The sequence below is a fragment of the Microsporum canis genome, genomic scaffold (genome assembly GCF_000151145.1).
Source record: "Microsporum canis CBS 113480 supercont1.2 genomic scaffold, whole genome shotgun sequence".
In the NCBI taxonomy this organism is placed as follows: domain Eukaryota; kingdom Fungi; phylum Ascomycota; class Eurotiomycetes; order Onygenales; family Arthrodermataceae; genus Microsporum; species Microsporum canis.
This window is the reverse complement of record NW_003299168.1, coordinates 222,647-244,022: the sequence shown is the minus strand read 5'-3', so window position 1 is coordinate 244,022 and position 21,376 is coordinate 222,647. Positions and strand designations below refer to the sequence as shown.

Genomic DNA, 21,376 nt, shown 5'->3' with positions numbered 1-21,376 from the left:
TAAAACAATGATCATTCATTTCATAAACGTCATAGACAAAGCCCAAAAGACGACCATTCAATCTTTACTGGTCTAGCCCTTGCAGACCTGGCTGACCTTGTAATCTACGATGGGCTGCTTGCCCTTCTCGTAGATGAAACGGCCAGAAGCGACGAAAATGCCGTTTTCAAGGGCCGCATGGTCCGCGTCTCCACTCTATAAAAAATACTCGTAAGCTTGTCCGTGCCGCGTTGCTGGAAGAGAGTATAAACAAACCTCAAACTTGAGCGTGATGACTTAAACAAGGAGTATGATTAGCGATTTGTCCGGATAAAGATGAGGGGGTCCATACATATATTTCCGAACGGCGTAGATGCTGATTCTGACTGTCCGGTAAGAATCGCGCCGATCTCAGGAGTCAGCTCAACGACTCCGGTATAATTGATATACACAGACTATAAATCAGGCTTAGCCGGAATTCCCATAATATAGCAATAAGTTCCTTGGATACTCACAGCTCCTGTCTCTGTCCTTTGAGCAGTCTATGTCAGCCTGGCCTTCATCAAGCATCACGAGAAAGGGCATACTTGACTACAGTATGAGCATCCAGCCGCAGACGCTTACCGTCCGGGTCAGTACGGATATAATCATTGCCATTGCTGGCGAGCTTGCCGTTGAAAGCGGGTGAGAATCCAGGCTCGCTCTTAACGGTGCCGCCGGTCATGGGCTAGATATCCAACTGGCCTCAGTACGCCACCAGCACTCAAGGACCCGAGGTACAAACGAACCGTGACTACGAAGTTGCAGTTCTTCGCGGTGCTTCCTATTCGCGACGTATCAGTATTTTATTTCATCATTCAGGATAGACTCAAACTAATGCATACCAACGTTCATAGGCGGGTCGATTAAGACCTATAACCGCAGGTGTGTTAAACCAAGATCTTCTATGTGTAAAAGAGTACATACCTGCATGGTAAACGCTGGCTTCAGAGTAGGGAAGTCTGCCATGGTGAAGAACTCGTGCTTAATACGATATCTCAAGCTTATTCTCAAAGCTGGATGTTGACGTTAAAATGAGAGCGACCATGATATATACAAGTATCTACCCCGCCAACCTGCAGTCCATACATCGAAGGGCATACCCATGTTCGACCTCAAGGCCGCATCTTCTACAAAGGCAACCTTTTCTGCTTCTGGTGATTGGTATCCCTATGTTATACATTGGTTATTTCAGAGTTCAAACTTGACGCTCCAGCTAGTCTTTAAGTACGTAATTTAGTAGTAACTAAGCCAATGAAATCTCTGCAAGCACTCTATTTAATACGTAGTAGTTTGGTATATTTTCATCTGTTCGTTCCTAAGTGCAGCGCAGATTATCAGGTTAAGGGGAGGGCAATATTTAGATACATAGAAGTATGAATAACTTCATCATTCTGTCTCGATAAAAAAGGACGTAGAAGTTAGCTCTCTATAGATTAAGATATGTCATCCGGGGCACAGAAAACGAATCTGCGTCCAGCAACGATGAAACCTCTAGAATAAAGGGATAGTGAGTAGCTAACATTATCCTCCGAACCACAATGAATCCCTAGAGGAATAGTTAGTCTTCCCACCTGCGCAAAAACCAAACTCCCCGAATCTCCATCTGTCGCAAATGGCTCCTCTGGCGATAACCACCTTATTCTTAACTTGTAAAGATTCTTCTCACGATGCTCTTGGCCAATTTTAAAGAGTGTTCCAGTAGTGTGCGACGTGGATGCTCCGTATTTATACACCTGGATAGAGCTGCTTTTCACCAACTTTGAAGAGTCTTCATCTCTTCCATCCTTGGACCCCGAGATACCAATTCCGGGCCATTGACAATGTTAGGGTCGGGTTAAAATGGCTGCGATCGATAACTTCGAATCTCCGTCATAATGTGTTATGGGTTATGTTTGTAGTCTCAAGCAGACAGATCTCGTCCATGGTTGGCAGTTGAGGATTGTGGGATTCTCCCCGTCTAAATCGTAGGACCCCAGCTGCCCGCGCGAACTGCGGAACTATCCGCGGCATGTAAGCCCTTGTACTGTCACTGTCTCCGGCCTTTATAATGAGCGCATCGTCAACAACATGGCCCGCAGTAGCTATGACAAGCCTCCGCGGGCCAAGATTTTCGAGCACTCCTATATAGCCAATCGTTCCATATGCGAAAGTGTCGTCCGACCTCAGAGAAAATTGTTCAGGGACTATGATCTTATATCAAATTTGCATGTTCTCTAGTTTAATGTTGTCTGGTCCCTTGTGAATCAAAGCTAGGTTTGGTAACCCTTGTAGCTCTGGAGGAACAACCGGCTCGTCTCCATCCCAGTATACCTCAAAGACTTGATACTTGGGAGGTCCGGTAGAGCTGAGGGATCCTGAGTGCGCTCTGAGAGCAGTTGTTAGCAGTGGGAATAAACTTAAAGGGTAGGCCAACTTACGAGGGAAAGATTTCAGCACAGGAGTTTGTCACTGAACCCTCGAGTATACTGCCCGCGACACCTTTTGGGACAATAGCTCCTTCAAACGTCCTCGGAACGAACCTGAAAACGAACTCTTCAGTCCACTTGATATTGAGTTCGCTGTCTCCGTTTTCATAGATGAAAAGGAGGACGTCTCGGAGCTCTGCAGCGTTTAGACAAATGCTATTGGCCAAACGCCGTTTTCTCATATAGCGGTCCCGGATGCCATTCCGGCCTGGACGATCATTCGGAGTCCAAAAGGGCGGGCGGTTTGTATCTGAGGGCATCGAGGATTCTGTTGGTGGTGTGTCTAGCGACATAGAGACGGCGTTGGACCTCTGGGCGATGGCTGTCTTCTCGATGAAACGGCTAGAGCCACGTCGACACACTGTGAGCTCCGGGAGAAAAGTAGTTGAGCTTCTATAGTGATGCAACGTCAATAGAAAGCTTGAGTGGCCGAAACTTGGGAGCTGGTCGTGACGTAAGTGAGTGAGTGAGTAAGTAAGTAAGTGAGTGAGTGAGTGAGTGAGTGAGTGAGTGAGTGAGTGAGTCGTCTTTCTGTGATATATTGATTGTACGGAATAACTGCTATAACCATGCCCAACGGCGAAACAACCATTCAAAAGCACAATTATTCGGCAAAGGGCTTGAACCCTTTTGAACCAATCTTCTCCGAATTGTCGGTGCTTCGGCTTAGTATCGCGTTTGAATAGCCTCTGCTAATTGACGGGTTTGCTCCCCATGGTGAATGCAACGGGGGAGACAGCCCAGTCTCAGGCAGAGATGGTAGCATCAAACATCCTATCCTTGATTAGCGGACAAAACCCGCTCACAATTTATCGCCCCATGGATGTTGAGGGCGCTATTAAACTGACGATAGGAAAGGGGAGCCCACTAGACCCAATTCCCCCGAGGTTAGCAGGTATGGTAGCACGACTGGGTTATGTACTTTAGGGAAAAGAGCAGCCGTATAAATAAGTATGATAAATGGATGTCCGTTCTGCATGGCTAAGCTTGGGGGTGAAATTTATCCTGGATTCTACTTGAAATCTATGGAAGCTGATAAAACAACACTCCCATATCACTCTCTTGAGGTATGTTATTCTTTCCTATATATAATGGAAGAAACCCACGGATCTGTTACACAAACACTGCACTCACACCAAAAATGCGGCGATTTCGTTGCCACACTGATGGGTAGAATTCTTGAACTTGCGAATGATTGAACTCGCATCTGGTGCTGACTGTGTCTGTCCATGTCTAAATAGCATAGTTTTTATCCATAGTTTATGTTGAAGTCGACAAGACAAAGCTCATCGCCATTGGTCGCTGAAACGAAGTTTCAGAAACTCTGGAGACCATGTTTTCCCATCGATGACTTTATAACTTGACCTGTTGTAGCCTGTTTATGACTTATACCAGCCCTAGAGAAATGATGTCGTGCATATATGTATATTAGCATATGCGCTAAAGACTTGGTTACAGCCTCTTTTAGCATCATCCAGAAACCAGCACATAGATTCCTTCTTGCACTCTAGTGGCTGACTTGAGATGAGATGGCTCATCCAACCTCTTATTAGGACCTTTACCCCAGCGTCAACGCATGCTCGGAAAGCCGAAGCTGTCTGCCGCAGAAGCCGATCGGATCTTCAGCTGATAGTCAGTCTACTGAGACCACGCCTGAGGCTAACATGGCCATGAAGGAACTCGATAGATGACGCCATCAAAGTTGAGTTGAAGTATACGGAGGAGTTGATGGTTTGAGATGCATCACGAGCAGGACGATGATAAGGCCACTAATGCATCGAGACGGTCATTTGACAAGAGCGTTATGGACCAGCTTCGCACGCAGTCAGCATTCAAGTATAGCCACCACTTCAATGAGGTCTATCATTATGGATGTGCGTGGTCTTCATCGCATGTGGGTGTAAAGGGTTTGTATCCGAGTGGTGGTGCAGAAAAAATCCTCATCGCCAGCTTGTATATTCTGACGCATCCTAAAGCTCATCACTGTGACACACCAGTAGAACGACGATGGATCCTCGCCTGCTATTTGCTGTCCTCCAGACCAAGCTGTCACCCGTTCAGCTCAGCCTGGCAGCCAAACTAAGAAACTAGCGAGAAAGCCTCGTCGTCCAAAGTGATTTCCCTTTTTTCAGCCGCCAATAAGAACCGTCGACGACCAAGGTACTGCTTACATAAGTGTAACGTCACTCGCTGCATCCTTGCGACCTTTTTTTTAGGTCTGAAGCCGCTACGCTCGCACAAGAACGGGGTTGACACGCGCATTCTCTATATAAGTGGCCCATGGTCGCATGTCCGAATGGTGCTGATGGCGAGAGTGTCAAGCTGGCTCGAATCTGTCTGATCAACCGGAGGCCATGACGTTGTATATCCTGCACTTTGCGTTGCTGTTGACGGCTGTGGGCGCAAATGCTGGGGCCTTGAGCGCTCGGGATCAAGCCCAAGCTCCCCTGGTTACAACTGTAGATGATGTAGGCGAGGTGCAAGAAGAAGGGCATAGTGGCCTACATGGCCGTTTCTTGCATATAACAGGTATGTCTGGCTGGTCTGGTAGCTTGGTAGAACTGCTTACTGATATATATCCCCTTCTAGATATCCACACAGATCTATTTTACGAAGCCCACTCGAAGATAAAAAACGACTGCCACCGTGGGCATGGTGAAGCTGGTTACTTTGGCTCACCTGGAACAAGTTGTGACACTCCAAGAACTCTCCTCGATACGACCTTTGACTGGATCCACGATAATCTGCGGGACAAGGTCGACTTCGTCATCTGGACCGGTGATGCAGCTCGCCATGACAAGGACAGACGCCGTCCGCGTACTGAGAAAGAGATTGTGAACACGAATCAACTTGTCTTTGACAAATTCGTAAAAACGTTTCACAAACCGAAGGATGAGCTAGGGAACAACCTCAAGATCCCCATTGTCCCGACGTTTGGAAACAATGACATTATGCCTCACAACATCATGGATAAAGGACCAAATGAATGGACGAGAGTGTTTGGTGAGATGTGGAGCTCCGTCATCCCAGAGGAACAGAGACATTCGTTCGCTATCGGAGGGTGGTTTTATGTCGAAGTCATTCCCGAGAAACTGGCCGCTATCAGTTTGAATACCATGTACTTCTACAAAGCCAACAGCGCCGTGGATGGGTGCAATTCAAAGTATGAACCAGGGTTTGAGCATATGGAATGGCTTAGGACGCATCTGCAGCTCCTTCGTGATAGAGGGATGAAGGCAATCCTCATCGGACACGTTCCTCCCGCCCAGAACAAGAAGAAGAAGAACTGGTCCGGCTCGTGCTGGCAGAAATACGCTCTCTGGATGAAACAGTACCGAGATGTGGTGGTGGGAAGTTTCTACGGACACATGAACATCGATCATTTCATTTTGCAGGATTTCGACGATATCAAGTATATAACCGATGGCGCACCGGAATATGACTTCAAACATGAACAGCCGCCAAAAGATGTTTCGTCAATGGTGTCAATGGGCTATTTGCGTAGGTTAAAGAAGCAGTGGTCTAAGCTTCCACAGCCGCCTTGGGCGGAGGACGATGACTGGGAAGCAGGAACTGAAAAGAAGGAGCATGTCACCGGATACAAAAAGAAACTAAGGAGATATTACGACGAAATAGATGGTCCGTGGGCAGAGCGTTTCTCCGTGTCGATTGTTTCACCTAGCGTGATACCAAACTATTTCCCTTCTCTACGCGTGGTGGAATACAACATCTCTGGCCTAGAAGACTCCAAGAAGTGGCCACAGCCACCCTCTCTACGTATTAATCAACACAATACCCCTCTTCCATCCTCCGAATATGATGAAGAGTACGAGGATGATGTCAATAACGACTTAATTGACATATCCAAAAAACGCAAGCACAAAAAGAACAAGAAGAAGTACCCTAAATTCATAGTTCCCGACCCACCATCCCGAACAGCGCCACCAGGGCCCGCGTATTCCAACCAACCACTCACATTGCTCGGATATCAACAGTACTTCGCGAACCTGACGGAACTCAATGAGTCTCATGCTAAACATGTCTCGAGGCTAAAGAGTGTCAATGCTGACAAAATAAGAGCCCCCAGTGACTTTTATGAACTGGAATACGATACGCGAACAGATCCGTATTACAAGCTACCCGATATGACGGTAACTAGCTACCTAGAACTTGCTAGACGGATAGCCAACGAAGAGCGGGTGCCTGTTCAAGACAACCAGCACTCTCTTGACGACGCGAACCCATCGATCTACAGGCGAACAATATCTCTTTGGACCCTTTTCCGCCGAAGGGCGTTTGTGGGATTCTTCGGCGAAGACAGGCTTTGAGAAAAGGTCCCAAATAAACATGTAAACTTGGAACTATACATAACCTCATTCACTTTCATATATATTTTCATTGCATAACCCTTTCTTGTTTTGTCCTGCATGCATAGCCCTTGTTTATCTAGCATTTTTCTTCTTCTATCTTTTGTACCTTGATACTGTTTATTGAACCCTTCATGCTACCCGGTGGGTGGTACGATACCCTTTTTTTCCCAACCCTTTTCGGCCCTTGACTAAGTAAAAGGGAGGATTTGTCCTTTTCTTTGATATTATATTTTTTAAAGGTTTCTCGGTATTCTAGATGTGATAATGCTGCCAGTATATACATACATATATATTGTTGATGTTTAGGGGTGATTCATAGATTTACTTATATACAGCCAGCACACAAGCCGGTATAAATTCCCAAATATTACAGCTACCTCAGAACAGATGATACATGGTATATTTCCACACTTATATATCAGCAACAAACAGAGCGGCGTTCGAACAGTGGGAAACAAAGCGTCTAAACAGTCTGTGTGTGTATGGCTTTTGCAAGAGGGTTTTTATAGAAATGGATATCCCTGACAAAGAACAGCCGGCCGCCACCACGGAACGGGAGAATCGTTCAGCGACTCCGCGCCGTCCTACCCTGCTAACTCTACACTAGAGGAATGCGCTCTGCTACCTGCATTGAGAGCGGAACCCTCTATGTTGCAAGATCATCACCAAAACTATGTTATCTCGTAAAGCTATTGACTGAGGCTAAGTGAGAGAACAAGGCACTTGTGTTTCTGAGAACCTCCAATGGTATGGGTCACCATGGCACATTTGGATCTGATAAAGTTTGCTGTCCATCCATGAAGTGTTACATTATTATTATCCTAGAAGATTGATCTTGAGCCTGAACCGGAATATGTATGGGAAGCATATCTGAGTGAGTGACCTGTTGATTGGGTGTTTGATGAGGACTTCTACAATGTCGGTGGTGGTGTGAGCTTTGCGGACGTGGCTCGACTCTGGAAACCATGAGAGTCGTATAGGTGTAAGAGCGAATTTATGTATTGAATTCCTGCAATGTAGCAGCGTTGGTTCCTCAGCAGCGTTGTTTGTTTGAGGTCTTTTTTGGCCTCTTATATGCACATTAGCCAGGGTAGCATAGTTCGTCCGATAGATTTGACAGGCAGCGTGGGTTCGGTGATACGGACATTACCTGCCTGGCATGGTACACCCGTTCAATCGGTCTCGAAATCTTGTGCATCCTTTCTCATAAACATGGCATTGGTGATCCGGACTACGTTTCTTCACACGAGCCCACTATTCTCCTACCATCTTGTGCATTTCTTGGATATAAGGGCCTGATAGATAGGAGGGCACTCCGCGTTAAGCTTGGATAAACCGATGGAACGACTACGAAATAGCCTATCCGCATTGTCCAAAGACTTAAGAGCTTGGTGTTCAGTAGTGGAATTGCTCAACTTAGCCTCAATAATGTCATGATAGTCATCGAAGGCAACCAAGAGATCTGTTAGAATCTGCCACTCGGCCAAAAAGGCGAGCCCCCACTGATTGGAGGCAGAGAGACTTGTTATATTTGACATGTTGTTTGACGTGTTTCGAAGCTGGACTGGTATCGACATTGTCCCACTGTTTGGCGAGTTTCTCCTCCATTTTGGAGAGTAGGTATCTAATAAGTGCGTTGCCAGCCTTTTGGATCTCACGTGCCTCTACTTTCCAGATAACTACTGAGGCGCCATCTGGGAAGAAAAGGGTTTAGTAGCCGGAAAAACCATATCGCTCCTGAAAGCCACTTGTGACTTGTCTCTTCCTTTCGGAGCTGTCCTTTGACCGGACCATGCAGCAGTCATGTTGTTCCTGTGCACGCGAGGGTTCAACCGAGAGGATTTCGCTGATCGAAGGCACTGTGTGATATCGGTTTCTTGCACACAGGAGCCCAAGTCATCATATATCATCAGCGCAAATTGTAGGGGAGCCCCATAGAATTTGACAGTCAATCGCTTCTAACGGGTGAATTGCAAAACATTGAACACTCCGAACGTGCTTGGTTCAGCTGGTCTCTAGGTTATTTTTGGCTCGAATGGAAGTTCCGAGCAAACAATCTGTGCTCTTAGGTCCCTGACCTCTTTTGCGTGTACGCGTCAACTCCAGCAGTCTATCTGTTTACTGGTGCCCAGGGAATATTTAGACTAAGTGTCTGCATTTATTGTTTAGAAGGCTGGCAATACTCCTGAAGCTAGGAAAATGTGATGTATCTTCGTCCATAGAGAATTATAGAAACAGGGTATAGAGATGATCGGGCCTTCGGCATGGCCCCTCGAATGGTGCTAACCCGTATTAATCATTCAGCATCCCCAATCGTGGTTAACCGTCGATAGAGACATTCTGCCTGCTAATGTGGATCTGATAGGGAATATGTAATGATATACTTCTGCACTCTCAGCTCTCTAACAAAATTCACAAAGAGCTTGATAGAGTAAGGAGCCCGGAAATCTTCCACGAACATTCGGTTGGCGCCAGTCCACGCCGAAAATGTTAGGTGCCGTAGTTTCTCTGTAGCTGCATCTTTCGTGACCATGACATTTCCTCAAGTATCTTTCTTGCAAGGTCTTCACCAGAGGTAGATAGTGTTAGATCTGTGTGTCAAATGCATTATGTACGACACCAGAGTGATTTTTGGAAGGTTGTTAGCTTGAATAAGGCTCTTTTCGTGAAAGCGCTCTGGAAAGCACGTAGCCGTGATTGATGGTATTTAATATTCGGTATCACCCAGGCCCTTAAAATATATGCGTGTGCGCTCATTCTCCACGAGCTGGTATGGGATCACCAAGGCTGTCAAGAGTCCCGTCTGGAGGGCTCATATCCAATATATATCCCTAGTGCACAAACTGTTCTGTGTCATAACTTCCAAAAGTAGTATCTCTTCTGGCTGAATGATATGAAACTGGAATCATTCTATTAGTTTGAGGAAAGGTTTCCAATGTAAATGCAGTAGAGTTCGTTTAGGCATACGGTCATGCAAAGCCTGCTAGTCACCACGGCATCTCCGGAGCTAGTTTTGTTATATTGACCTCTTGTAACTGTCTGGGCTAGCTAGTTTGCTCGTTTATCCCATGGCGTCTTGTGGGGTATAATAGGGGTTGTAAAGAATTAGAATGCGCCGCTCTGGTCATGTTCATACTAGGTATGAGTAAGTGGTTGGGGGCGAACAGGGTTTTTTCCCATATCTCTGATACTTGCTTTAACTCCTGTCGCTCTGGGTCCCTGAGGATACCAGATCTAGGTATAAATAATTTCAAACCTTCACAAGCTGTACAAACTTTGGCCGTAGATTTCCATGGCTCCTAGGTTCTAGTTGACCCCTTATATGTTGTATAGCTAGGATATCGTGCGTCAGCACGTGAAATAACGTATTCAGGAGTGTGCTTTATTGTTGTTCGACGCTCATAGTGCTCAGCGGAGGTTGTTGATAATGATCCTCGTATATATATAGCTGGGAATACAGGGGAATAGGTGCATTATGCATAATGGAGGGTGAGGGAGACACCACTGAGGGTAGAAAGGATTGAGAAAGGAAGAAGAAAAGGATGAGGTTTGGGTCTTGAGACTGGTATATATGTTCATATCTAGCGGTGAATCACGGATAAGACTGGGCTTTGGCTGGGAAAATAGTCACCAGTATACCCAATTCATTGAGGGTGAGTGACTTCAATATACAAAGAGCGCCTTCACAGCACAAACGGCTATATGTATGCGGCTATGTGCGTGAAAGGATACCTAGATAAGAGCGAATATCCTTTCCTGGGATAGCCGACAAACAAGCCACTTCAGTTCACTGCTATTCACAGGGAGAATATTCACGGGGGATCTTGTGAAGGGGTTGAAGATAATCATTGCTCATATATTCATTCCTAGAATGTTTCGTAGAGTATGTCACTAGCTTAGTTTCTAATTCATTTCAGTCAAGGGGAACTCCCATATCCTGTTACTTATCCTGTGGCTGTAATCCCTGTGGCTTTGATTCCTGCGGCTTCGCGTCTTTGGCCTTTGCCTCCTTATGTTTCACTGGCCTGGGTATCGGATTTGGGTTACCGTTCCATTCTAACTTTCGTGGTGTCATGAACTGTTTCAGAACCTCATCTGTCACAGTTTTCCTTCGGTCTTGGAATTCTTTGACATATTCCTGTAGCAGGTTGATTGCTATTTGCTTTAGCTCTCCTGTCAAAAGGTCGCCCTTGCGGTAGTCTTGTTCTATCTTCTTAAGTTTTTCGTCGTCGTCCTCGAAATAGGAGATATCTGAGAACATGTTAGTTATTTATGCCATGTTAGTTATTTATGCGGTTAAAAGATAGCGGGCACGGGTACAGACATTGATAAGATACATCCACGTCGGGGTTTCCGCCAAACTCACGATGCAGCTCAACAGTTTCCCTGCCTCCGCTAAAGGCATAGCTTCTGATTTTTTTCTGCAAGAATACGTGTCAGGTAAATAACTACAAAGATTGAACCAACTGGTGAAACATACCTTGATCTGGTTAGGGGTATCCGACATGAAGATAGCAGAGCTGCAAGGAGTGTAAGTCACATTAGGTTGAAAGAGAATGGCAGTATTCTTGAATCTTACTTGGGGTCACTGGCACTCATTTTTCCACCAGCTCCTTGTAGTGCGGTAAGGAACTGGGAGTGGATGAGAGCTGGCTTGGGCGAGGGGAAACGCATTCTATGAGAATTCTCGCGCAAAAGCCTAAAGTAAGGGTCCTGATCAATGGCCATGGGAATTAAACATTGTATCTTTGCAATGGCTTTTGTTCGCTCCGTTGCTGGCTTATCAGCCCAGATCTCTGGATATGAGGTGGCAAAGGCAGCGGCACTATCATCAGTCAATAAACTAGGCTTCTTGCGCCGGACATGAAAACGTACCATTGCACTGCTGGGAACATTATACGACCGATATTGGTGCTGTTTTGCGTTAGTACATAGGTGACAAACGGACAAAAGCAGGGGCTAACCTCTCGTTAAATCCAAATGCTCCTCGGACTTGATTAAATGTGAGGAGTTTTGAGAATTCCCAGACGTTTGTTAGGAACGGGCCCTTGATATATTCCAAATCACTGTAGATGAAGGTCTTCTTCAGGTCGAAGCCACATGCTATGATGTCTTTTGCGTTCTGAAGGCCAAACTTATATGTTTCCTCGAAGGTGAGCTTTTCTTTGAAGAGTGCCTTTTCATCATCTTTTCCCTTCCCGTCAATATGGGTATACTTTGTATATACGATAGTCAAGAACATGGAATCTTACCGGTGAGCATGATAACTAGTAGAAGAGGAGTTAGCCAACATTGAATTTATCAGCTGTAGAGACAATTCCACCCCGCAGACATGGCGCAATTCCAGAACATACCCAATGGAACGTCAAAAACATCTTGCAACCATTTTGTAAAAGCAAATGGGATCGTATGGCCTAAATGTAGGGCATCGCTAGAAGGCCCTCTGCCGGTATACAAGAAGAAGGGTTCGCCGTATTCGTACTTGTCTAGAATCTTATCGAAGTCCCGATGAGAGAAGAAGAGGCCGCGCCTTAGCCAACGATGCGGTTTGTGTCCTGTAAGGCGTTCAAAGCGCTGGAGAATCTCGTCGTCTATCAGCTTGGTCGCCCATTTCCTATCCGGGATAGTTAGCACGCGCAGTCAGATAAATAGAGAATAGGGGTATGGCGCACTTTGAAATGGCAACATAGTCAAAGGCTAGAGTATTTCCCTGCGCATCCTTTGCGCCTTTTACATCCCAGGGGTTGATCTCCTGTTCTATAGTGGCAGCTGGTTGTTCTTCTTCGCGGACAGGGACCACGGTCTCCGCCTTAGGCGCTTCCATCCTTTCCGGCCTCCTCAAGCACTGGAATCTTGAAATCTTCTACCGTCAACAACTGATAGGGTAAAGAGGACTATGCGCGACAAGCCTGAGAGAAGCAATGTATTGTTATATATAAAAGAAAAGATAGCTAGCCCCTCGCGCTTCTTTTGACTCATTCCTTTTCTTTTTAATTAAGGCTTTCGAGGGGCATCTTCGATAGATGACTAAGCTCTACACTTATGTTTGCACAATTTACATTGTCGCTTAAAAATAAACTTCCGGAACCATATTAATACCCGCACATATCACGTGTACAGAGTCTATATTACTAAGCATACGCTTACTCATCCAAAACTACTATTTATAACTCAGATATCACATGACTCATGACTAAGCATTTTATTCTCCAGCTTTTTTTTTGTTTCTTATCAAGTTTTGAATGCGTCGACAAGATGAAAAGCGAGAGAGAGAAAAAGACGGCTTTGGGCCACGCGGAAGCCTGAAGATGAGGTGGCATCGGCAAGGCGTGATGGCCAAGTTGTAGATGTGGCCAGCGAGACAGGCTGTCGGGCCCTTCTAGCGTGGACGGCGGAGCGCCTGAGGGACTGACACGTCAAACCAGCGGTGGGCTTGCTGGCCGCTGGACCCTTGGATGCCTCGGGCTCTCTTGACGGGGCATCCAGCCTGCAGGGCCAGACGGGCTTACATAGGATGATAGAAGAGAGAGGAGAGGCGAAAAGTCCTTGATCTCTCGATCTCTCTCTTTACTCTCTACTCTGGACGTGGCCGGGGGTAAGGACTTCTCGTTTCTTTTTCCTCCTTTTCTCGCTCCTCTAAAATATATAGTGCCAGCCCCTGGCGTACATACTCAGTATTATTATATTATCGACCCTTCTCACTCGTCGGCTTTTCTCACTGTTACTCCTGTGCGACGGCACCAGAGGCACAAAATTAAGCGGCGCCGAAATTATGGGGAAGAATTGACCCATCCGTCATTCCGCTGCGAGAGCTCTCTTTTTCACCGGCCGTTTGTCGCCTGATTTACTTGGTGTCTTGGGGTACGGGGCCATCATCTCTCTTTACCGACACTTCGACTCCAGCATCAACGAAGAGAAAAGAAAAGAAGACTTCCACGCTATGGATGAGCTCAATGGCTGCTTTAACTCTCTAATGTATGCATGAACTGGTTGCCTGCATCTGCGCCTCACGCCCGAGACTCTCGCCTGGTCTCTCATATTTTCCACAAAGGGAAATAAAAAGAAAAAAAACTCCCAAAAAACCCCCGACGAAAGACGATAATGAATCATGAATTGAGTCGAATATACGTCCAGCATCCCATACTCCAGCCTTTTCAGTCGCGTCTCTTCTCCGTTTCTCACCGTGTTTGCGCATCTTTGGATACCGGCGCAGGTCTTTGGGCGGGTCAGAATTTCCGTTTGGAGCTAAACTGAGTTATTGTCTGTTGTGGTATGCTATAAGGGCTTCACTATCAAAAAATAGTACCTCTTTGTGAATGCTGCTGACGATCAGGTGAAGGTTACGCGATTATCTTCGGATACCGTTTCTTTGGGGGTTCTTCTACAGCGTTACGCTGTTGTTTCTGTATACAACCGGGCCCTACGATCGTCTACCAGATCCAACCAACAGTCTACGATCAATTGTCAACAGAGAGACAACCTGTACAATAGACGTTCACTTAATCGTCTACCGGATTTGCGCTCGCAGCCCGAACCTCTAGGTTCCAGATAATATCAACCTTGGCAAGCTGTCGATAGCTTCTAACTTTGTCAAAACCTTTAGTCTTTTTAATAACTCACGCCTCCCCCGACGCCCTTGGTACCCATTCCACACTCCTGGAAAACTTTCCAACCCGCTGATATTCAATTGCGCCGACATTTGACGAAGTAGAGGCCAAGACGTCGAACTTGTCAATCGTCTACTCCGTACACCCAACAGCCCGTCAACGTCAAATAGCTGGTTACACACGCAAAGGGACCTTGATACCTTAGAGAAGACATTTCATTTGCCTGTTGGTGCTATTTTCTAAGAGGTAAGCGCCCTGTTCTCGTGATCATCTCTCTTTGGCCTTTTTCCTCTCTAGCCGCCAGTCAAAACCCCGAAGAGAAAAGAAAAAAACAAAACATGGAAACCAAGTTTCGTTTACCTCCAAACCAAGTTCCTAAACTACACGTTCTTTTGGCATAATATAATTCCCCGCCACCGGGCCGTCACTTCTGTGGCCACTCATGTCCGATCTGTCTGCCTTTTTTACTATATACATCATACCTTTGGCATGATCTTGTTGCACTATGTCAACGACAAAGCAGATCAGCCCTCCCGTTTACGGCCCTTTGAGTCAAGGCCATTCTTACATCAGAGAACTAATCTGTGCTTCCCGCTTATGGCAGGAATTCACCGAACCCATAGAGTTCGCTATATGGATGGCATCCTCAGAAGTAGACCAAAAGTTTCTTGGTCACTTTGCTACTCGCACCAGTGAAACCAACCCGTTCCTTTCGGGCATGCTATATAAGATACTGGGACTTTCGGTCATATTATCCAAGAAACTGCTCCGAGCTCGAAAGCTGCGACGGCTGGACCCGACTCGGGAAACAAAGTCCTTTCAGTTATATCACCACATCCTCTGGCTTTCGCGGGAAGGGCTCATAATCGTGGAGCAGTATGTGCACCCTATGGTAGCGGATTATGTAGAACTGCGAGTTCTAGCATACAAACTGCAAGCATCCTTTTATCACATATTTGTGCTCTTCCACAACCAACCCCGTGTCTACCACCGAGGCATCCAGGCACTCCCCGGCTCGACGTCCTTTGTTGATATTGTCAATGCAACCGCACCCACTAACGGGAAAGATGGAACAAACGCGCCAGAATCATCTGTAACATCTCATCCGGTCGAAGGCGGTCCTGTCGGAGCCGGAAGCCAGCTACAACCCCCAGGGCTAGAGGTACCGGTACAACCCAAATTTGCGGCGTCCTTTATCCTTCCAGCGATAGATTATACGCCACGCGCGACGGAATGCTTTGCTTATGTAGCTACGCTAGCGGACCAACTACTCCCAGGCTCGCACCCAATACGCCTGTCCGTCAAGCTCGAATACGCTGCATACCTATATGACTGTCTCAACGATTCGACAGCATGCAGACGCCTAGCTAAACAAGCCATTGCAGACGTCTACAACGCCCAAGAAGGAATGGACGACGAGAGCTTCGAAGATGCCGCGGAGCTAGTGAGCGTGCTCGGCAAGATGGTCAAACGAGGAGGTAAAACTACCAGCAGTACTGGGGGAAGCAGTACCGGCGGCGCAGGAGATAAGTCATTTAGCGACGTTAGTCAAGGTACACCTTCTCGCGACGCTACAGCAGCAGCAGATGTCAGCGGCACTCCAAAGAATCGCCAGCAACAGCCCAAATCGCAACAGCCGACAACACCTCAACAGCCAATCCCGGCTACCAGAGGAACACCTTCGAACGTCCCGGGCGAGGCAGGGCTCGGACTAGCCATTCCACAGCCTGCCATGGCTAATACGATATAAAAAGGGGTATCTCGGCGCCTGGGTAAAAACGGCACCAATACACTATTGAAGCCTGGAGTGATGGCAAGACAAGGCAGTAATACTAGTATCTGGCGCACACAGCGTTTGTTTTTTGGTCTTTTTTTTGCGTTTCTTGGAGGCATTTGTTTGCTTTATCGCAGGTTTCGTTATTTTAGGTGTTGTATGCATACGGAGATTTTATTCTGTTCTCATAATCATCGTCCAAGCTATTTGCACGTGACTTGTGCCTCGGCTCGGCAAAACTTACTCGGCTTTTCCGTGTTGACCTCCACCTTCTCCGTGCTTAACTTATATAAATATATTATCAAGACGTTATATTCCTGAAGCTGTGTCTCCCGTTGCCATTGGTTAAGGTATACGGGGCACAGATTTACCTGTATTTGAATCCAGAGCTGTAGCAGGCACCTAAATATGGCAACAAACTCACCTAATCCAATTCCCTTCTCGGAGCCGCCGTATCTCTGTGGACTTCCTTCGCCATACTACACTGATGCTCATCGGCGCTTTCAGAAAGCATGTAGAGCCTTCATTTGGGAGCATCTACACTCCCATGCAATGGAATGGGAACGAGAGGGCACAGTTCCACCACATATTTTTGAAATATTCGGCAAACATAACATGTTGATTCCAAACCTGCCATCTCCATTGCCGGTTGCATGGCTGAAGGAGCTGAACATTCATGATATCTTAGGGGTCAAGGTTGAAGACTGGGACCTCATATATACTGGTATATACCTGGATGAGGTCAGTAGCCACCTGAACTGCACATATTACAGGCCTGCTTGTGCTAACAGTTCCCTTAGATGTCAAGATGCGGACTGAGCGGGCCACCAGGCTCCTTAACAGCTGGTTTCGCATTTGGAATCCCACCAATGCTTGCATTTGGAAGTCCAGCTTTACAGGAGAAATTTCTTCCTGATATGCTGACATCAAAGGTCAGGTCATGCATCGCTATTACTGAACCTGATGCAGGTAGTGACGTTGCAAATATCACCACTACTGCCGAGAAGAGCGCAGATGGCAAGCACTATATCATCAACGGTGAAAAGAAGTGGTACGTTAATCGTCATGACTGTGCTTTTGTCAAATTACTTTGGAGCCTTATCATTTTATGCCTCTGTTAGGATCACAAATGGTATATGGTCAGACTACACTACTATGGCCGTACGTACTGGCGGCCCAGGACCAACTGGCCTATCACTGATAGTGGTACCATTGAAGGGTCATCCAGGCGTAACAATGCGTCGGCTCCCTGTCTCCGGCCAGGTCTGCGGTGGCACCACATACATTGAACTAGATAACGTCAAGGTACCAGTTGAAAACCTGATAGGCCAAGAAGGGCACGGTATGAAGTATATTATGACGAATTTCAACCACGAGCGTCTCACTATTGCGGTCGGAGTGACTCGTCAGGCTAGAGTTGCCCTCAGCTCTGCTTTCGAATACTGCATGAAGCGTGAGGCCTTTGGCAAGACACTGATGGACCAGCCTGTGGTGAGACATAGGTTATCCAAGGCTGGTGCCGAACTGGAGTCTATGTGGGCTTGGGTAGAGCAGTTCTTATACCAAATGAATAACATGCCTAAGGAAGTAGGAGACAAAAGATTGGGCGGGTTGACAGCCCTAGCCAAAGCAAAGGCTGGAATAGTTCTTAACGAATGTGCTCAGGTAGCAGTTTTACTCTTTGGTGGGCTTGGGTTCACCAAGTCTGGCCAGGGGGAACTAGTTGAAAGTGAGTCTGCTCTTAATTTCTTCCATTTACTCCTGCGGTCTGTTTGTTTCAGGACTAATGAATCTAGAAATCTTGCGTGATGTTCCCGGAGCCCGAATTCCAGGAGGCTCGGAAGATGTCCTACTTGACCTTGCTGTTCGACAGCTTGTGAAGAATTTTAAGGCAGAGGCCAAGAAGCTGGGGGAGCCTGCTAAGCTCTAGAGCTATAATGTGCATTATTATCTACTCTGCGATTTAGGGTTATCACTTTACGATTTTCTAGTCTTCTACCCCTGCCACTGGGCTGACTGGTGCCCCAAGTGTCGATGGCATAGTTTGCTCTATTTTAGTACATTGGAAATTGAATTAAATTCGATATTAACTCCAAACTATCTTGAAATATCCTATAAAGTCCTGGTTCATTGCGAGCAAAGAGGTATATAAAGTGCTCCAGACATGCGCACGGAAAAAAAAGGTACAATGTAAAGACAAATCAGCCAAGTATCATTCTAAACGTGGTAAATCACCTGGAAGAGCTTCCAGCCACGTTACATCATTGATCTGTTGAGGCTCTGACTTCTCACCGCTAGTACCACCTGGATTAGTACTAGCTATTTTGGCTACACATGTGGCCAGAGACTCAATAGCATCCAAGTAGGTTCCAGCATTGGAGTTGAAAGTTTGATATTCATTGAGTAGCTCCATGCATCCTTTCCAGGCCTCTTTTATTGACTTATTGCCTCCTGGTAGCTTCTTGCAGAGATCAGCGGGGCAAAGGCGCGCAGCAAGTAAAACAAGAGCGCAGGTGAAAATGGGCGTAAGGTTTTCCCACCATGCTGGCACAGGCGCGAGGTGGTCGACTTTTCCATCAGATTGACGATTGGCTATTAGAATGCTTATTATTTCCCGGGCGGATAGGATGCATTTGCAGGCACCGTTGTAAATGATAGTACGTATGATCGGCGAGTCAACGAAGTCAGTTATTGCATCCGGTTGGTTAGAGGGCAGGGGGATTCCGGAACTAATTAGATCTGGAGATGCCGCGACAAGGCCTAGGAGTGGCCTCCATAAAAGGAGCCGGATGTTAAGATACCTGATGCGAAGAATATTGTGCTGTCGTTTCGCAATGGGGTTTTCAAGCGAACCGTGTGTACTACCAGGCACCAGGAAGGGAGGGAGAGCCGCCATCCAGTTGCACAGCTTCCGATCTGCGTTTAGAAGATTTCGGGAATCAAATGTATCCATAACCTTGTGGGGATGGTGAAGGAATGGACGAAGTTCTTCCTGCACAGCAATGATGTCTTCATATCTCTCCATCAAGCGGGTATACGCTGTGAAAAATTCTATGATCGATGGGCGATCAGAGGCTGTGGTTGGCTCGCCTCCAAATATTACATCCACGTATTCGTTTTCAAGCGGAGTTGGAAGGGGTGCCTGGAACGATCGCGGAGTTACAATCATATGTGGGCCCAGGTTTAGGGCAATAGTCCTACTCTGCAATTAGCATGGGCCTATGATTAATGCAAATACCTTCATTTAACAAACCTTTCGAGGAGAATGCAGCTGTGCCACAGCCTCCTTGCGAGCTCTCTATCAACTCTATCCTCAGAATGCTGGCTTCCAGAGCCAAGGTGAAGTCGAAGTGTCTCGGCAACACGGATTGTAAGCCCAATGAGGCCCCAGGCTGGCTCAAAGTTGTTTATTGCCATTAGATACTGGCAAGTAATGATATATGCCTGTAAAGTCGACAGGCTAACTCCTTGTAGGGAGCCCGGTCGAATGAGGCGTTGTGCCCTCATGAAATACATCGAAGCATCAACATGACTATTAGGACCAGTGGCAAGGCAACCCAACGCGAAAGCAACGTTTAATATGCCACGAAGAACACCCGTATCGTCTGGCGAATTTTCACTTGTGTACAGTTCAATATACTTGGCGTGAAATGCGGGGAGATGAAATATTGGTAGATTAACATATTCACGAGTGAGATAAACCGCGAGTAAATGATCTGCGACTTTTCGAGGAGGCATTCGGAGATCTCTTGCGTTAGGTTGTACCTCGATAATACCAGGGTTATCTTTTAGTGTTTGTGATAGTCTAGCAAGCTCTCGCTTTGCTTGTACGGTACAGCCTGGTTTCGACGTGTCTGTTCTATGCGAAATCGCTTCTTTGAGCTCGGCCATCCATGCAGACGGGTCTAAGTCGTTGCCATTCATGTCTCCCCGACCGGCTATCTCCATAAACTCGACGGAAGCACTCCGCTGCTCCTCTGCTTCCTTGAAAGATCGTTGAAAGAGTGGCAGCATGTCCCCATTTGTTGTAGGTTCAGAATTTCCCACAGCTTCGGCATCTCCTTCACTCACAGAGATATCATCAGACACAATACTCTGGGGCCTGCAGAGCTTTGCTCGAGCAAGAGGGGGAACGTCAACCGCGATATTGTCATCTGGACGAATCGGCAATTTTGTTTGACCCGTAAAACGGGTTGGCATAGACAGCCTTGGAAATTTAAAGGGACGGTCAGGGCCATCATGAGAGGACCTATGGACTGGCTGTAGACTGTAGAGGCAAATAAGTGGCCGGTCATATGGCTATTATGGTGACTTGTGCTCAACATACGTTCTCCTGCTAGATATCGAGGGATAATCATATTGACAAGTCTGATTCTTTTGGAGGCACGTCGTGCATGCTATTCATTGTGAGTTCGAATCATTATTAAAAAGGTAGCCATCATCCGCTACGTACACGGAACTTGGCGATCGCATTTTTTCTTCTTGGTTTTACATATCAGACATGGCTTCGTGGAAACCTCTGGGTACCCGCATTCTCTATTTCGTTTCTGGCAAGAATTGCATACTACAAAAGACTGTGTTAGAATTACCCGTTTTATTACTAGAAATAAGGGGGGGACTCACCAGGGCCTGGACCATCACATCTAAGGTGCGCAACGCGGCAAGGCGTGCAAGCAGAGGGTTTAATAGTCGTCCCGGGCATATCAGCCTGGGAATCCGCTGGGTGTTCTATATCCATCGTGCCTTTTACCTTGAAGTTCCACCAGGTAGCCAAACGCATCAACCGCCGCAATGAAATTTTAGGTTATACATGCTTAGTCATTACTTAAAGTTTTATCACATGAGAAAAAGTTATTATAGTGCTGACTAAGCTTGCTTTGGACGTATTAATGAGCCTCAACCAATATCAACTGCATCAGGCGGTGTCAGGGATATACGGAATATACCGAGCAATATAACACTGCACCCCCTACTACGCGGACCAAGGGTCAAGGGGCATATACCCAATAAGGCCTGTGAGAGCTCTCTGACGTTTAAAATTACTATGCACAGCGCGTTGTTGTTGGTTTATAGTGAATGGAATGTTGTGGCATAGTTACTCCGGTCCCAGTGAATTATTTATGAGGAAGAAGAAAACAG

The 21,376-nt window shown here is 46.6% G+C and overlaps 8 protein-coding genes across 8 annotated transcripts; 3 read left to right on the top strand and 5 right to left on the bottom strand.

The window, feature by feature from the left end:
* Positions 1–72: 72 nt before the first annotated feature.
* MCYG_01523 (uncharacterized protein) lies at positions 73–987 on the bottom strand (the record flags this gene model as incomplete). The annotated part of the gene is made up of 8 exons (XM_002848543.1): positions 73–195; positions 256–275; positions 332–434; positions 495–505; positions 604–706; positions 768–802; positions 864–891; positions 946–987. The coding sequence occupies 8 exons, from the start codon at positions 985–987 to the stop codon at positions 73–75; spliced, it is 465 nt and encodes a 154-aa protein (XP_002848589.1).
* Positions 988–1,454: 467 nt separating this feature from the next.
* On the bottom strand, positions 1,455–3,252 carry MCYG_01522 (conserved hypothetical protein; the record flags this gene model as incomplete). Its single annotated transcript, XM_002848542.1, has 5 exons — positions 1,455–1,797; positions 1,928–2,211; positions 2,272–2,386; positions 2,439–3,151; positions 3,196–3,252. 5 exons carry the CDS (start codon positions 3,250–3,252, stop codon positions 1,455–1,457), a joined length of 1,512 nt encoding a protein of 503 aa, XP_002848588.1.
* Positions 3,253–4,840: 1,588 nt separating this feature from the next.
* On the top strand, positions 4,841–6,814 carry MCYG_01521 (endopolyphosphatase; the record flags this gene model as incomplete). The annotated part of the gene is made up of 2 exons (XM_002848541.1): positions 4,841–5,015; positions 5,076–6,814. The coding sequence occupies 2 exons, from the start codon at positions 4,841–4,843 to the stop codon at positions 6,812–6,814; spliced, it is 1,914 nt and encodes a 637-aa protein (XP_002848587.1).
* A 1,304-nt stretch (positions 6,815–8,118) lies between these two features.
* MCYG_01520 (uncharacterized protein) lies at positions 8,119–8,464 on the bottom strand (the record flags this gene model as incomplete). Its single annotated transcript, XM_002848540.1, has 2 exons — positions 8,119–8,358; positions 8,393–8,464. 2 exons carry the CDS (start codon positions 8,462–8,464, stop codon positions 8,119–8,121), a joined length of 312 nt encoding a protein of 103 aa, XP_002848586.1.
* Positions 8,465–10,796: 2,332 nt separating this feature from the next.
* Positions 10,797–12,680, bottom strand: MCYG_01519 (tryptophanyl-tRNA synthetase; the record flags this gene model as incomplete). Its single annotated transcript, XM_002848539.1, has 8 exons — positions 10,797–11,107; positions 11,223–11,277; positions 11,337–11,376; positions 11,436–11,681; positions 11,821–12,043; positions 12,109–12,123; positions 12,211–12,470; positions 12,529–12,680. The coding sequence occupies 8 exons, from the start codon at positions 12,678–12,680 to the stop codon at positions 10,797–10,799; spliced, it is 1,302 nt and encodes a 433-aa protein (XP_002848585.1).
* A 2,288-nt stretch (positions 12,681–14,968) lies between these two features.
* Positions 14,969–16,213, top strand: MCYG_01518 (conserved hypothetical protein; the record flags this gene model as incomplete). Its single annotated transcript, XM_002848538.1, has 2 exons — positions 14,969–15,941; positions 16,017–16,213. The coding sequence occupies 2 exons, from the start codon at positions 14,969–14,971 to the stop codon at positions 16,211–16,213; spliced, it is 1,170 nt and encodes a 389-aa protein (XP_002848584.1).
* Positions 16,214–16,645: 432 nt separating this feature from the next.
* MCYG_01517 (acyl-CoA dehydrogenase) lies at positions 16,646–18,167 on the top strand (the record flags this gene model as incomplete). The annotated part of the gene is made up of 4 exons (XM_002848537.1): positions 16,646–16,978; positions 17,038–17,288; positions 17,359–17,966; positions 18,019–18,167. The coding sequence occupies 4 exons, from the start codon at positions 16,646–16,648 to the stop codon at positions 18,165–18,167; spliced, it is 1,341 nt and encodes a 446-aa protein (XP_002848583.1).
* Positions 18,168–18,449: 282 nt separating this feature from the next.
* Positions 18,450–20,975, bottom strand: MCYG_01516 (fungal specific transcription factor domain-containing protein; the record flags this gene model as incomplete). Its single annotated transcript, XM_002848536.1, has 5 exons — positions 18,450–19,434; positions 19,491–20,504; positions 20,565–20,634; positions 20,691–20,801; positions 20,861–20,975. The coding sequence occupies 5 exons, from the start codon at positions 20,973–20,975 to the stop codon at positions 18,450–18,452; spliced, it is 2,295 nt and encodes a 764-aa protein (XP_002848582.1).
* Between the last annotated feature and the right edge of the window lie 401 nt (positions 20,976–21,376).